Consider the following 15,445-nt stretch of genomic DNA (forward strand, 5'->3'; position numbering starts at 1 on the left):
TCGAACAGTTTATAGACGAGAGGCCAGTGCGCTCTCTCCCTCACTTCCTGCCAAGAGTAGCAGGAAAACAAGCTGCTAGGAGGAGGGGCGGGGGCGGGAGCCAGGGCAGGACTCCAGTCCGCTGCTCTGCCCGCTGTGCGGGGCTAGAGGAGCCTCAGGGCCCCGCGCGCAGCCCCGCCCCGGGGGCGTCACCGCCTGGCGCCCGCCCCGCCTCCGCGCCTCTGGCCCTCAGCTTTCTATTTCTAGGGGCGCTCGGGCAAGCTGTCCCTTTCGTCTTTGGCTGAAGCCTGAGGACGCGGAAGGGTTCGTGGCAAGAAAACCCCAGGCTCTGGACATCGCCATGGCCCCTGTGCTAAGCAAGGATGTGGCGGATATCGAGGTACCGACTGCGCGCGGGCTGCCTAGGGGAGGGCGGGGATCGCAGCTGGTGGGTGCCCGAAAGGGCGCTGCGGCCACCGCCGGGCCGGGAAAAGAGTGGGAGACTCGGGAAACTTTGCCTCCGCTCGAGTTCTGCGGAGGAGGAGGAGGAGCAGCAGAGAAGCCGGCGCCCCGTGTGGGCTGGCGGGGAGAAGAGTGGGAGTCCTCGGCTGCAGGGGTGTCCTTCGCGTTGGGACCTGGCTGTTTACTTCGGAGTCGGGGTCCGAAGTTTCTGGGTGGCCGTGACTGAAGCACTAGAAGAGTTCGAGGGAGATGGACTTTCTCATAAGGGCTTTCATTTCGCAGTCTATCCCGCACTTCCTCTTTTGCCCTGTAAGCGTTTCGGGATACCTGTCTGTTACCCCACCTCCAGTCGCTGAATTCTGCATATTTGCAAAGGTGGAGGATAGAAATAATGGAGATCTATATGTAAGCTACAGCAGCCACTGCTAGCCTTAGTATTGCTTATGAAAGTAACATAGGGAAGAACGAGATAGGATATTGAGAACATGAAAAATACAGTGCCTTCAGAAAGACAAAATAAAATGTATATTCCTCTTCTCAACAGTTTTTTTTTTTAAATTTTCTCTTGCACTCTGTTTCTGTAAAAATGTCATCTTTCTTCCTGTGAATAAAGCCCACCCTGAAGTAACATGACCATTTCCTTCGATTTCTCCCTAGGACCTTTATGCATGCGACGAGAGAAGTATAATTACAAGCAGTGATTTTAGACATACTAATCCAGTGTTCACAGTTCTGAGCTAAAATAAACTGCTTTTTAGTCTTTTGTTGTGTTTTGCTTGGGGCTTTTTTGTGCATGCCTGTGTTTTCTTAACAAATGACATTTTCCTTTCCTCCGTCCTTTCAGTCAGTGGCTTAAGTAAAACTTTAAAACCACCTGTTTGCAAAAGAGCTGCTTTTGCCACCGCGTTGCCTCTAACATTGATTGTACGAAATTTGTGTTCTGTTTGGGGGATGGTAGTAGTGTTTTCTCCAGACTCCATGCTTCTTTTGAAAAATCCATCATAGTAATTAGAGCCAAAGTATGACTGAGCACACACCCACATGCTGTGTGTACATGTCTACTTAATTTTACTTGTGGTTTCTCTTGTGGATAGTTTACTTTTTCATATTGATCAGTGTGATATATTTAACCCAATATTTATTCATGCACAAGGTAAAAGATAATTGATTTATGTTGGCCTTTTTGGTCCATGTTACTTTGACTTAACCAAGCCCCGCCCTCCCACCCCCCTTTTTAAGCTAACTCAAATAGTAACCTTCTGACAACATTCATGTAGTACTGATGTACTGATTTCAGAATTAAGAATGTCAGAGGGCTGGCGGCTTTTGGAGTTTGAATTTCTTTATCGGTAGCTGTTTTGCATTTGTCCATGAAATCAGTTCTTAACCACATTACACTAAGGAAAAGATGCCACTGAAACATTAATGACCAGTTTAATTTCACGAATTGTTTCAACTAAGACTATTTAAGAAGGTCAGACCCTTACATTTACTCACCTCAATCTAACCTTAGTCAGCCTGATGTTACTTGTAATATAGAATAGTGGTATTTAAGCTTTTTCAGCTTTTGTGTAGTTCACACATGCAACACACTTTAATCAGTAACATCTTTCATCACACATAGTTATTTTCTTTTCCCTCAAAGTAATATCCACGATTCCTGAGCTAGAGTACCATGAAAGAGCATGAAATTCATCATTAAAATATAATGCAGTGTGAAAAAATACATTAAGTCTAGAGGAACACATTCAAGCATAGATGTCTCAAGTCATCCTATTGACTCACCAAAGTTCATTTTTTTGAATGAATTATGAAGGCTCATAATTTTTAGTTTTCTATCAAATTTGAATGCATACATTGGATTTGGTTTTTTTGAATGAATTCATTAAAACCATTGTCTAGAAATTTATCTGCTTGTGACCATTGCCTTAGTCTCAAATATATGAAGCACACCATCTTTAAAAAAAATTATCAGTGTAAAACAGAGTACATGTTCAATTGATAAATGTGAAAAGAACAGAAGGTGATAGTGACAACCCACTATAACAGTGATTTAATTTTCCCCTTAAGCTACCTATAGAACCTCAAGTTTCAGTGAAGCAGCCAAGAAATATTTTGTTTCTGGGGCAAAAAGTTATTGAAGTTTACAGAATTATTTTGTGTGCTCACTCCATATTTCTAACCTCAATCCAATATCACATCTGGGTTTGAAGGGCTGAGAGCATAAAAAACAGTCAGAAGGTCACCAGACTCCAAAACTAAAATATCCCTGGGTAGGAAGATAGGCATAGCAAGGATGCAGTAGTAGATAACAGGTACTCGGCAATAGAACCTAGCTCACATGCTCAAAAATTATTGTCATTATAGAAGATGTATGAGAAATCAGACTTTTTTCCAGATATGTTAATGTGGTTCAGGACCACATTGTTTTGGAATCTGGTGCAAATTGCCTGTGGTTGAGGTCTATTTCTATGCCTTTTCAGACAGGTGACTGTTTAAATACCTAACTTCTCTGTGTCACATTTGCATGATTTGCTAAGTAAGGAGAATAATCAGACAAGATAACATGTCATAGCACATCTTCTCAAGAAAAGAACAAAATATGATAAAATTAAAAATTTTGAACACTAAGGAAAATCACTGCCTATGAAATAACTGTTATTTTAAAGTTCATTAATGTAGCTATAGACTTTTAAAAGATATTTTGCTTTGTGGGCTTACTTTTAGGATACAACTGAATTTTATCAAGAATGACTTTTGAATACAAATTCTTTGGGGAAGGTTTCGAAAAAGGTGACTATCAGACATTGATCACTTTCTCTGACCTCAGCAATACCTTCACAATAATTCACTTAGTTTGAATCGACAACTGGTCTAATGTCAGTATCTGTACTTTTAAAAGCAAGTAAGAAGGATTTTGGAAGAGTTCACTTTTGTTCAGTATTTTGTTCCTCTCCACTGACATGGATAATTGAGAATTTACTATAGAAGTATAGCTGAAGAAAAATGTTTGCAGGTACAGTGAACTTTTAATTAACTCTTTGGATATTAATAATTTTGGTAAGTATTTATAACTGAACTGAATTGCTATATACCACTCTACTGTTTCCACAACCCCAAGTCAAGATTTATTCTTAGAATTATCAGTTAATGACTCTTTGGTAGTTTATAAACTCATTTCAGATTTACTGTGAATAAAAAAAGAAGGTTTCAGTCCAATATCCACAAAATCATAATACTTTTAGAGTTAAATAGAAATGGTTTTTGAATAACTGATCCTATAACTTCTATTCATTTGAGAAGACAGTCGAGAATTTTGTGTTTATTAATTAAGAAAATAGGATAATAAAGTGATGGCTTTGGGAAATGGGAATATAACGGTAACAACTTGGAGAAATTAAATTTTTAGGAGAATTTTGAAAAAAGGCTAATTAGTTGGTAGAGGTGGTAAAAGATATTGCAAGAATACCCTTTATTATAACTTCTTTTGCCCCTGGGGAGGGAGGAGGTAGATCCCAAGAAGAAAATATGAACTCAGCTTTGCAGAAGGTATGCATTATTTATTTATATAAACCTACATTTTTTTTTTTTTAAGTCCAGTTTTGTTTCCTTGCTTTTATTGATTGGGTGCCACAAATCTCTGGGAATGCTATCTTGACTTGCTAAGGCTTTTGAAACATTAAAACTAAAATTTCATTTTTAATTTGTTTTGTGAGTTTGCATTTTTAAAAATATACTTGTTCTCCCTCCTTTAAGCTGTCCTGTGGACAATACTTAATTTTAAAGTATTTCTCCTTTCTAAGGAATTTAGCGGGGCAGTATAAACATGCCTGATTACATGATTTGGAAAGTTACTCCAAATTTGGAGTTATTTCAGTGGAAGCCTCTTATAGCTTTAAGGTACTATACACATTTCTATAGTTAAGAATGGTCATATATGTATATATATTTCATTATAGTTTTTCTTCTAAATTCTGCCTCCTACACATGAATTCAGATGACTCGCTTTCAGTGATTTAATTAAAAACTGAGATTAATGACTAATGATGAATCTATCACTAGGGAGATTTTTAGATTGGATCTGCTTAATCTTAATCATAGCTGATAGTGTTGACTGATTGCTTAATTGTAAAAGTGTGCTAAAATTCAATAGGCTCCTTTCTTACATGGTAGAAGGAATATCCAGTTTTGGAAAGCTCCACCTTTGCAGTGAGGAATTAATAAGAATACTATGAAGACCTTTAATCAAAATGCTGAGATAATTGGATGATCATTAAGCAATTATATCTTTCCTTAACTATTTGAATACAGTATTTTACCATACTTTGTATATGAACTGGCAACACAACAGCTGAAAAATAGACCTTCCTATAGGATAAACAGGTGTGGTCACTTGTGGGGAGAATTCAAATAATTAGCATAACATTAAGTTACAATATTAGAAATACTAAAATTAAAGACAATGAGACTGAAAAATATTTCATGTCATGAAATAATGTGACAAAGAAGCCATGAGATATTTGATATAGTCTAGGCCTCCGTGTGCTGAAGAGATTGAAAATGAGAACTGGCCAATTTGCCTTTCTGCTTCTTAGCTAAATGGATACAGTGATAAATAGTCCTTAAAACTGTAAAGAAAATTTTGTGTCATTTATATCCTGCCTTAATTAAAAAATACTTAATAAGGCATTCTAAGATTGTGAATTTATCTATGATCAGGATTTTGATTTTCAAGTGTGACATGCTTGCCTTCTGGACTTCATTTCCTCTTAATCCTCCATATTAAGACAGAAGGTGTTTTTTGGCCTCAAACATCAATAATGTGGGTGTTCACAGATATCCTGGAGCCAGTTATACTACTGATAACTCTTAATAGGATTATGTCTTTCCTGTGGTTTATAATTATTACTGCTTCCATTGCTTTTAATTAAAATGTTATACTAGTAGATATGAAACATCTGTATTTAATTCAGCATATAACTTTTCTTTCAGACTCTTCACCATAGTTATCTATATATTGATGTTAGGAACTCATTATATTTATATAAAATTTTTGATTTTGTACTTCATAAAATTAAGCTTCATTTCATGGTTAGTTTAAAAAACAAAATAAACACACTGTGTTAAAATAGGCCTGTGTTCACATCCTGCCACCAATATTATATATATTTTTATTTGTATGATTGTGGTCAAGTTGTTTCCTAAACTGTCATTTCTTTCTTTGTCAGATGGATTTAATCTTAATTTATTTCATGTACTAGATATAAGGATTAATTGGAGTCATGTACATATAATAACTCAGCATCTGTCACTTGAAATATATACCTCTTGAATGGTAGTAGTTATTTTAAATATTATGATTGAATGTATGTTATACATATGTGTTATATAAATGTCATTTGGTTAGAATATTGTCCAACTCCAAGAATTAACTAGTGGTATCAAAAGCTGTTAAAATATGTGAGAAAAGAGAGAGTTCATGAAGTTAGAAGAATTATGAGAGGGGCTTATTATAGATTAAAAAAAGTTGCAGACATGACTTATGAGTAAATTCCTGAATTATTTTTGTCAGTATTAACAGTGAGATGGGGGAATTTTTGAAATTCAGGTCAAATTAAAAGGACTGTCTTCATTTTGCTTTTTATTTCTATTTAAAAATCATTTTAGTACCCACTGAATAGCAAGCCCTATAGTGTAAGCTGTAAAAGATTTAGAGGAAGTATGTGGTGAAGGACTTTTCTCTATAGGATTGTCCACATCTAATACACTGTGGCAGAGAGTCAAATGCAGTAGTCCTCCTACTCCTAACCCTTGCTGTTTCACTGCATTTATACATGTGGATTGAATTCTTGGTGTTTTTCTGCATGTTTTTATGACTAGATCAGGTCAAACCATTGGGAAATTTACTTCTTGGCATTCTCAATGATTTTCAGAAGGGATTATTGTTATTCTTCTGTGAAAAGAAATCCTTATGTATCATTATTTTAAGAAAAAGTGTCCAGCTCCATATCTCTTGTGTTTAACTGGACTAAACTTACAGTTTCTTTAAGCCATCATATTAGCTTCAAAGAAAGTTTTTTCTGGGCTTCTAAGCATCCTTACACACACTATATTTGTATAGTATTTTATACTATATTATATATTTATATATATTATATATTTAATATATATTATATACTGTATATTACAGTATTATATACTATGCTATATATATATATATAATATTATACATTTTGTAACTGTTTTAAGTCTGAGGGAGGAGGGAATTGGAGATCAACCTATTTTGCACCAGGAAAAGGTAAAGTGTGCCCTTTCTAAAGGATGACTCAGATAATAAACTTTTTGCATTACATTATAATAATTTAATTTCTTTGAGGATTTCAGCTTGGTTGTGTAATAGCATTCTCACTATCCTCTACCTCTATCATAATAATTAAAGAGACTATCTGTGTTCCTACCTCCCAGGTGCTTGGAAATTGATATTATGAGTGCTTATGAACGTCCCCTTGAGGCAATCCTGACTAGGCCACTTTGAAGAAAAATCTCTTCATCAATAATGAAGCCCTGAGGGCCACTTCTCAGGGGACCAACACAAAATTACATGTCAACTCCAGTCCTGATTTATACAGATGGTGCTCAAGGATGGAGCCTGACTGCACTTCTCGCTCCCCTAATATTTTATTACCTCCCATTCTCTGCTGATCCACCCCATGCCCCTTCTCACTTTCACTTCTCCCCCCAAGCCTCAGCCTCCAGTTTTCACCTTGTTTTTACCTACTCAAGATTGAGTAGTAAGAATCCTATAGGTAGATTCACTTCTTTAGTCCTTGTGAAATCCTTTGAATGATATTAAAAATTGACCATAGTAGCATGTTAAAGCTTTAAAAATCTTAGTATATTTAATTAAAGGCCAGGTGAAGATCTTCAGCAAAACAATAGAAGATAATGTGTATTTACTATATGTTAGTGAAAATAAGCATCCTGGGATAGGGGCCAAGGTTGGGCATATTTTTGCTCCATAAGTCAGATCCTTTGCGTCTGACCTTGTGGAAGTCACTCAACCTCTGGGAAGAGTCTGCTGATTTCCTCAACAAGTTTGTTATTGATCAGTCTTTCAGTGATGGTTTGTAATAAAATATGGGATTGGTGAAATTGTTTGGAAACATGACCTGCTGGGTGATCATATTAAGGAAATGCAAGGTGGTGGTGGCAGAGCTAGTGTATTTTACACGCTATGTAGGATTAAGTGCACCATTTATACCAGCTGTGTGGATTTGATATACATCTGATTTTTACTTTTTTCATGCTTGTCTGCTTCCTTTTCTTTTTTTTCAAATAAATAAGTCTAAATCTCCCCTGAGCATGCAGAAGAAGTCTGATTTTTCTATATATGGCTGGAGTTCTGTGAAGGTGATCTGGAATTCATAAATTCATATTTTTGTATATCTGTAGGATGATGCTGTCTTTAACTAGGAATTAGGAACAGAGATTCCAAAAAGGAATCAGTTTCTCCAGTGTGCTTTTTGATCGATAAATGTCAATGGAAACTAGATTACAAATAGCTGGGTCCTCAGGCCCACAGAAATACAAGTTACTTTTCTCTGACTCTGCACCACAGTGTCCTCAAAATTCTGGGGATCTTCTGCTAAATATTTTTCCATGACAGATTTTGGGGAATGCTGGGGTAAAAGTTTGATATCCTCAGTAATTCAAAGAGAAAGTTTTTCAGTTCCCCTTCACAGATCCCTGGGAATAAATCATGACAACTTTCACAGAAAAATACTCTTTTTGAGGGGTTAATTTTCATTAAAACATTTTTTCATTTCTCTAACTTAATTTTAAAATTATTTTTAGTGATCATTATAGAAGATTTAAAAGATACAAAAAAGGGTGAGAAGAAGATCCCAAACATACAGTCACACCACATAAAACAGTCATGCTAATAGTAATTTAGTATTATCCTATCATGAGGTTTTTTCCCCCTAAATAGTTTAATCATATACAATATTTATATATTTATTGAGGTGTAGTTAATTTACAGTATTAGTTTCAGGTGTACAATATTATGATTCAAAATTTTTATATATTATACTCCATTTCAAGTTATAAAATATTAACTATATTCCCTGTGCTATACAATATAACCTTGTAGCTTATTCATTTATACATAGTACTTTGTATATCTTAATCCACTACCCATATCTTGCCCTTTTTTCCTTTCTTCTCCCCGCTGGTAACCACTAGTTTGTTCTCTGTATCTGTGATTATGTTTCTTTTAGTTATTTTCATTCATTTGTTTAATTTATTTTTTGATTCCACATATAAGTGTTAACATGTAGTGTTTGTCTTTCTCCATCTGACTTATTTCACGAAGCATAATACCCTCCAGGTCCATCCATTTTGTTGCAAATGACAAAATTTCATTCTCTGTTTTGACTGAGTAGTATTCCAGTGTGTGTACACACACACACACACACACACACACACGGCCCCATCCACCAGCAAGCAGGCTGCCTTAAAATCCTTTGAACACACAGCCTCTGCTACATATGGCCCTGTCTACCAGTGGGCCTGGGACTTGATCCCACACACCAGGGAGCAGGCGCTAGAACTCGTATCCCTAGGGTCCTTCTCCCAGAGACTCTAGAACCCAGGTCTTCCCTCAAGTGGGCAGGCAGTAATCCCAGAACCCAGTGAGTTTCAGCCCCATCTGCTAGTGAGTGGACACCAGTTCCAGTTCAGTTACAGCTTGGTGGCCTGCCATGGCAGGGTCCACCTTACCTATCAGCAGGCTGACACCACTCTGAGAAACCTTGGCCAGCCGCCACAGGTTCTGACTCAGCAGTGAGTTAACACAAGCCTGGGGCCATGCAGCCAGAGAACCTGGGAACTGGCTCTGCCCAACAGTGAGCTGGCACTAACCCTGGGATCCCATGGACACTGGCCCCAGTGTCCCATGGAGCCTACCAGTGTCTAGCACCAGCCTCAGACTCCACCAACCCTGGCCCGACCCACCAGCAGGCCAGTATCTGTTCTGAGATATCATGGACTCCTCAGCCAGTTGCCCTGACTTCCAACTTCACTCATCAGCACTAAGTTTGGGACACTCAGAAACTCACAGCCTGCCGTGGCAGGAACAGGCATTATCTACCAGCAGACAGACACTAGATCCAGGAATCTTAACCCTATGCCCACCCACTCCAGAACCAGCTTTGCTTACTAGTTAGCCAGTACAAGTCCTGGGACCTCCTGGGGTTCTCCATCCAGCTGCCTTGTGACCTGGTGCTGCTAACCAGTAGCTGGCAGCTTCTGTACTTGGCAAGACCTGGAAACCAACTGGATGAAGGAGCAGCCACATCTACCAAACTACCCACTGTACTCAGCCTGCTGCAACAGACGTACCCATGCAGCCTTCATAGGTGCACCACTGAAGCATATAGCTCTAGTGATCAGAGGGGACTATACTGCTGGGATGCATAGGGCATCTCCCACAGAAGGCTGCATTTCTCAGGTCAGGAAATGCAACCAACCTACCAGATAAAGAGAAATAAAAACAGCAATTTAGACACAATGAGGCGACAAAGAAACATGTTCCAACAGGTTAAGGTAAACCCCCAGACGGAAAACTAAGTAAAGAAGAGATAGGCAATCTACCAGATAAAGTGTTTAAAGTAATGATTGTGAAGATGATCAAAGAACGTGGGAGAAGAATGGATGAACAAAGTGAGAAGTTAGAGGTTTATAACAAACAGAAAATATAAAGAGAAACCAACTAGAGATACAGAATACAGTAGTTGAAAGGAAAAACACACTAGAAGGAATCAACAGTAAATGAAATGATACAGAGGAATGGATCAGTGAGCTAGAAGACAGAGTAGTGGAAATCACAGACACGGAACAGAAAAAAAAATGAAAAAAATAAGGACAACTTAAGAGATCTGTAGGAAAACATAGTAAAAAACTATCTCACAAAAACAGTAACATTTGCATTATAGTTGCCCCAGAAGAAGAGAGAAAAGTAAGAGAACAAGTTTGAGGGTATCATAGGTGAAAACTTTCCTAGTCTGAGAAAGTACACAGACATCCAGGTCCAGGAGTCATAGAGAGGCCCAAACGGGATCAACACAAAAAAGATAATACCAAGATGTATTGTAATTGAAATGGGAAAAATTAAAGACAGAGAGCGAGAATATTAAAAGCAGCAAGGGAACAGTGATGAGTTATGTAGAATGGAGCTCCAATAAGGCTGTCAACTAACTTTTCTGCAGAAACTCTATAGGCATGGTGTACTTAAAGTGATGAAAGGGAAAACCTACAGCCAAGAATACTCAACCCTGCAAGGCTTTCATTCAGATTTGATGGAGAAATAAAAAGTTTTTATAGACAAGCAAAAGGAAAAAGAGTTCAGCACCACCAAACTAGCTTTACAAGAAATATTAAAGAGGCTTTTCTAAGCAAGTAAGAAAAGGCCAGAACTAGAAACATATATAAATTACAAAAGGAAAAGCTCATTGGTAAAAGCAGATACACACTAAAGGTAGTAAATCCACCTCATACAAATCTAGTAACAAGGTTAAGAGATGGAAGTAGTAAAATCATCTATATCTGCAAGAGGAAGTTAAGGGCTACACAAAAAGGTGTAAAATATGTCAAAAACAATAGTAGTGAGGGAATGGGGAATAAAACTGCAGGATTGCTAAAATGCGTTTGAAACTAAATGAGCAACTTAAGAATCACATACATGTATGTATGTATATACATACATATATAGTTGTGTATAGACCTCATACTCAATATTAACCTCAGACCCAAAATCCATAATATATACCACACAAAAAAGAGAAGGAATGCAATCTTATATTGGCCTTTTTATTCTGTCAGAAGCATTTCCCTACATTCTTACTAACTTTTTAAATATTTTTAAATAGCAGCATGATTCTCTGGGAGTGGAGATAACAAAATTTATTGAAGATAAACTTCATTATCTTTTCATTCATGCTTTTGAATTGTGGTGTTGGAGAAGATTCTTGAGAGTCCCTTGGGGTTCAAGGAGATCCAATCGGTCAATCCTAAAGGAAATCAGTCCTGAATATTCATTGAAAGGACTGATGCTGAAGCTGAAGCTCCAATATTTGGTCATCTGATGTGAAGAACTGACTCGTTTGAAAAGACTCTGATGCTGGGAAAGATTGAAGGCAGGAGGAGAAGGGAATGACAGAGAATGGGATGGTTGGATGGCATCACCGACTCGATGGACATGAGTTTGAGTAAGCTTAGGGAGTTGGTGATGAACAGGGAAGCCTGGCATGCTGCAGTGCATGGGGTTGCAAAGAGTCGGACAGGACTGAGTGAGCTGAAACTTCATTATCAGACATTTATTTTGTTTTTAGCATAGTTATTAAAAATAATGCTTCAACAAATTTTTTTTCTTAAAATACTGTAAATATTCTTGAGAGGGAGGCTTTAATGGTTTATAGTGCATTTCAGTTACACCTTTCTAACTTACAATGATTCAACTGAATGAAGCAACTTTAAAAGGTATATTTAAAATGGAAAAGGGGCTCATTATTGAGTGCAAAGACAGAAAGGACAAAATGGAATTGGAACCAATTACTCATTTGCCTCATCCTCATACCACCAATACAAGGCTATGAAATGACATCAGGCATTTGGAGGTCATTTCATTTGGTGTGAATATGGTTTGATTTGGACTTGGCCCTGATGCTTATTTTTAGTTTGTGGCTTTATTGCCCAATCATGGTTCCTTGTTTTTTCTGCCCTGAGATAACAAGATAAGTAAGGGGGGTGGGGGAGTCTCAAATTGTTATTTTGAATGGGTAAATCTCAGATTGTCATCTCAAATGAATAAATATAATACCAACTGCAGATGTCCCAGTTTGTGACTAAGGATAGAAACTCTTATATTGAAGTCCAACTACCAAAATCACTCTAGCAGTCCAGATTCTCAAAGGATTCTTTCCCCTTAAGTCTTTACATCAAAAGAATGAATAGCGTGTGTGTGTGTGTGTATACACAAGCACATGCATGTTTGCACTTTTCCCCTTTTTCTTTTTCTCATAGTACTTAAGAAGATGAAAGGGGCAATTAGTGTAACTACTTTTGCCTCAACACAGTTGTGTCACAATGACAAATTTAATAAAGCAAAACATTTTTCTTTTGTCCTAGGTGTGTGAACCAAAATAACTTTTTAAAGAACATTTCTTTTCTTTTTTTAATTTTTTAATCTTTTGACTATGCATCCCAGCATGTGGAATCTTATTTTCCCAACCAGAAATCAAACCCACACCCCCTGCATTGGAAGCATGGAGTCTTAACCACTGTACCACAAGGGAAGTTCCAAAATAACTTTTGATTCATGCTTCCTTTTAAAGCTAAAATTTACTTGCAACCCAAACTCTGAAGATTGGTATTCTTAAGCCTCTATGTTTTTTGAAAGAGATAAAGCATTCATAGAAAATTCTTAGATGGTTCATGAAAATTACTGCCCATCACCCCTTCATCCCCAAGCTAGATAGTAGTAAACAAAACTTTAAAATAGTTTTATATGAGTTTAAGATCACATTATCATGAAAGGATGCTAACTGCAGGTAAACTATTGTAAGGATTCGAAATACTTGAAAACTAGTACAGTTTTATATGGCTTTTACCAGTGTTTGAATGTGTATAAAATGATACCCTTTTAAGGTTAATAATGTTTTTTAATTTTTATTAAATTTTTAAATAAAAAAAATGATGAAAACATCAAATGGTTCAATTCCTGGGTCAGGAAGATCCCCTGGAGGAGAGTGTGGCAACCCACTCCAGTATTCTTGCCTGGAGAATCCCATGGACAGAGGAGCCTGGTGGGCTACAGTCGATGGGGTTTCAAAGAGTTGGACGTGACTGAAGTGACTGAGCACACCTAACTGAAGAATGGGGGCAGTAATAGTAACATACCATAGGATTGTTGTATGGTTGAGGGAGACACTACATATTTAATAGTTTTGAACACATAGTAGCTGTGCAATTATCAGCTATCAAAATATCAATGGCTACCAATGATTGCGTTTATTCTAATAGGGGTTTTTTATCCCTTTGAAAATATGGAATGGAGGGGAGGGAAAGAAAACTCGATGTTTCTTTCACTGAGTTTGATTTTCACTGAGTTTGGGCAGAGGGCAGTGTGGTAATCAAGGGGTTGGTACACTGACAGGAACATAGAGTTATAAGGAGTAGAATACAGAGGAAAGATGATGTGAAGATACATGAGAAAAGATTGCCTTATGAGTACAGAGGCTGAGATGGAGTGAATCATCTACATGCCAAGTAATGCAGAGGATTGCCTGCAAACACCAGAGCCTCCACAAGACACAGGTTTCAGAGGAAATAGGGCAGTTGACACTTTAATGTCAGACTTACAGGCCTCAGAACTGTGAGCCTGTTGTTTTACGCCATTCAGTTTGTGGCATATTTTTTTAATGACAACCCTAGCAATGAATACAGATTTTAATATGAATTTCAGAAAAGCAGGGATATTTGTGGAAGGAAGGAAGAGAAGGAGGGGTGAAAGTTTGGAAATAGAGTAAGGCTAGGGATAAGCTAAAGTATGTAACAGGGGAGAGCTTTATAAATTCACATTCATAGCTTAAGGAAGTAATTAAGGTCAAATATCATAATATATTTTAAAGAGCCCTAAACATGCTATTAAAGTCCTGGTTCTGCCACTGTATGGCTTTGTCAAATTAAGCTAATTTCTGTTCATAAAATGGAGATCATGATCCTTTTCCTGTCTACCTCACACTATAATTGATTGGAACAACTGAATTAAGAACAAATGCATTTGTAAGCTGGATTATCATGAAGTCATTTGACTTACAGACATGTACAGTACTTGTATGAGGGAAAAGTATGTTATTATTAAATATGACAAAGAACCAAGTAGATAAATTCTAAAATCTACACAGAAAATTAAACATATTTTTTTTCAAAGCTAAAGTTATGAACAAAGTATGTATCTTCATTCAGTTTTATAAGTAATTGTTAAGTATCTGCTATATCCTAAGCACTGCATTAAGTATTAATAAGATGTGGGGGCTGGCTAAAAAGATTAATGTGTCTTTCCTAAATGAGCTTATGACATCAGAATGTAATTTGAAGCAAATTCACAAATAAGTATAAATCAAGATAGAAGGTGAAAAGTGCTTGGGTATGATGGTTCAGAATTATGGTGTTAGAATTAAAGTATGCATATTATAAATCCAGTTTCATGCAGCTTGATGATTTAGTTTCACACTGCTATTTTCATTTTATTGAATAAATGATAATAGATTCATGTAAGCTTTGATATAATCTTTTCCCACATTCACTACAATCTCTTATAATTCAAGGGCCAAAAAATGAGTTAGGTGTCTGTTTCTAGGGATAGATAGAGGAGGACTGTCCTGGCTGAACCAGGTCAAGTGTAAGACAGGTGTTACTGCAGGAGCTGGTAGAGTTAGTGGTAAGAGGGTTAAATGTGGGTCTGTGTACTCAGAGCACTTTTTTCCCCCCACCTTACTTAAAAACATGTTTCCAACCTTTCAAAGATATATTAATTTCAGAAGTGATGAAGCCAAGGGCATAGAAAGGTTAAATGGTATGACTATAGGCAGTGGTGCACTGGAAACTAAAATCTATGAATATGAGCCAGTTTTACATTGCTCTTTATTTAGACATTAAAAAACATGACATGAAAATGAGGAATCAAAGTAGTATAGGAGTGAGAAGTCCTTCAGATGTTACCTCATTTTTTCCCACTGTATGCATTCACAAAATTTCTCAATAAGATGTTTTATATTCAGTTCTTCAAGGAGTCCTTCACATGTGTAAATGAAGCAAAGTATGAATGGCTTCTAATCCACAGACCAGATGGTTGCAGTGGAGGGAGCTGATGAGGCTTCATCAATCACTTCTCAACATGGTGTCAACTGACCAGTTTTGCCCTTTGCCAGGCTTCTTTGACCTC

At 37.1% G+C, this 15,445-nt stretch overlaps 1 protein-coding gene across 1 annotated transcript in view; it reads left to right on the forward strand.

Moving 5' to 3' along the window:
• The first annotated feature begins 251 nt into the window (after positions 1–251).
• DPYD (dihydropyrimidine dehydrogenase) overlaps positions 252–15,445 on the forward strand; it is a 945,375-nt gene continuing 930,181 nt past the window's right edge. Inside the window, exon 1 of the mRNA XM_025289449.3 lies at positions 252–379. Within this exon, the coding sequence (XP_025145234.1) occupies positions 341–379 (39 nt within the window). The 5' untranslated portion in view covers positions 252–340. The remainder of the gene's footprint in view (positions 380–15,445) is intronic.

This window comes from Bubalus bubalis, chromosome 6, assembly GCF_019923935.1.
Source record: "Bubalus bubalis isolate 160015118507 breed Murrah chromosome 6, NDDB_SH_1, whole genome shotgun sequence".
In the NCBI taxonomy this organism is placed as follows: Eukaryota; Metazoa; Chordata; class Mammalia; order Artiodactyla; family Bovidae; genus Bubalus; species Bubalus bubalis.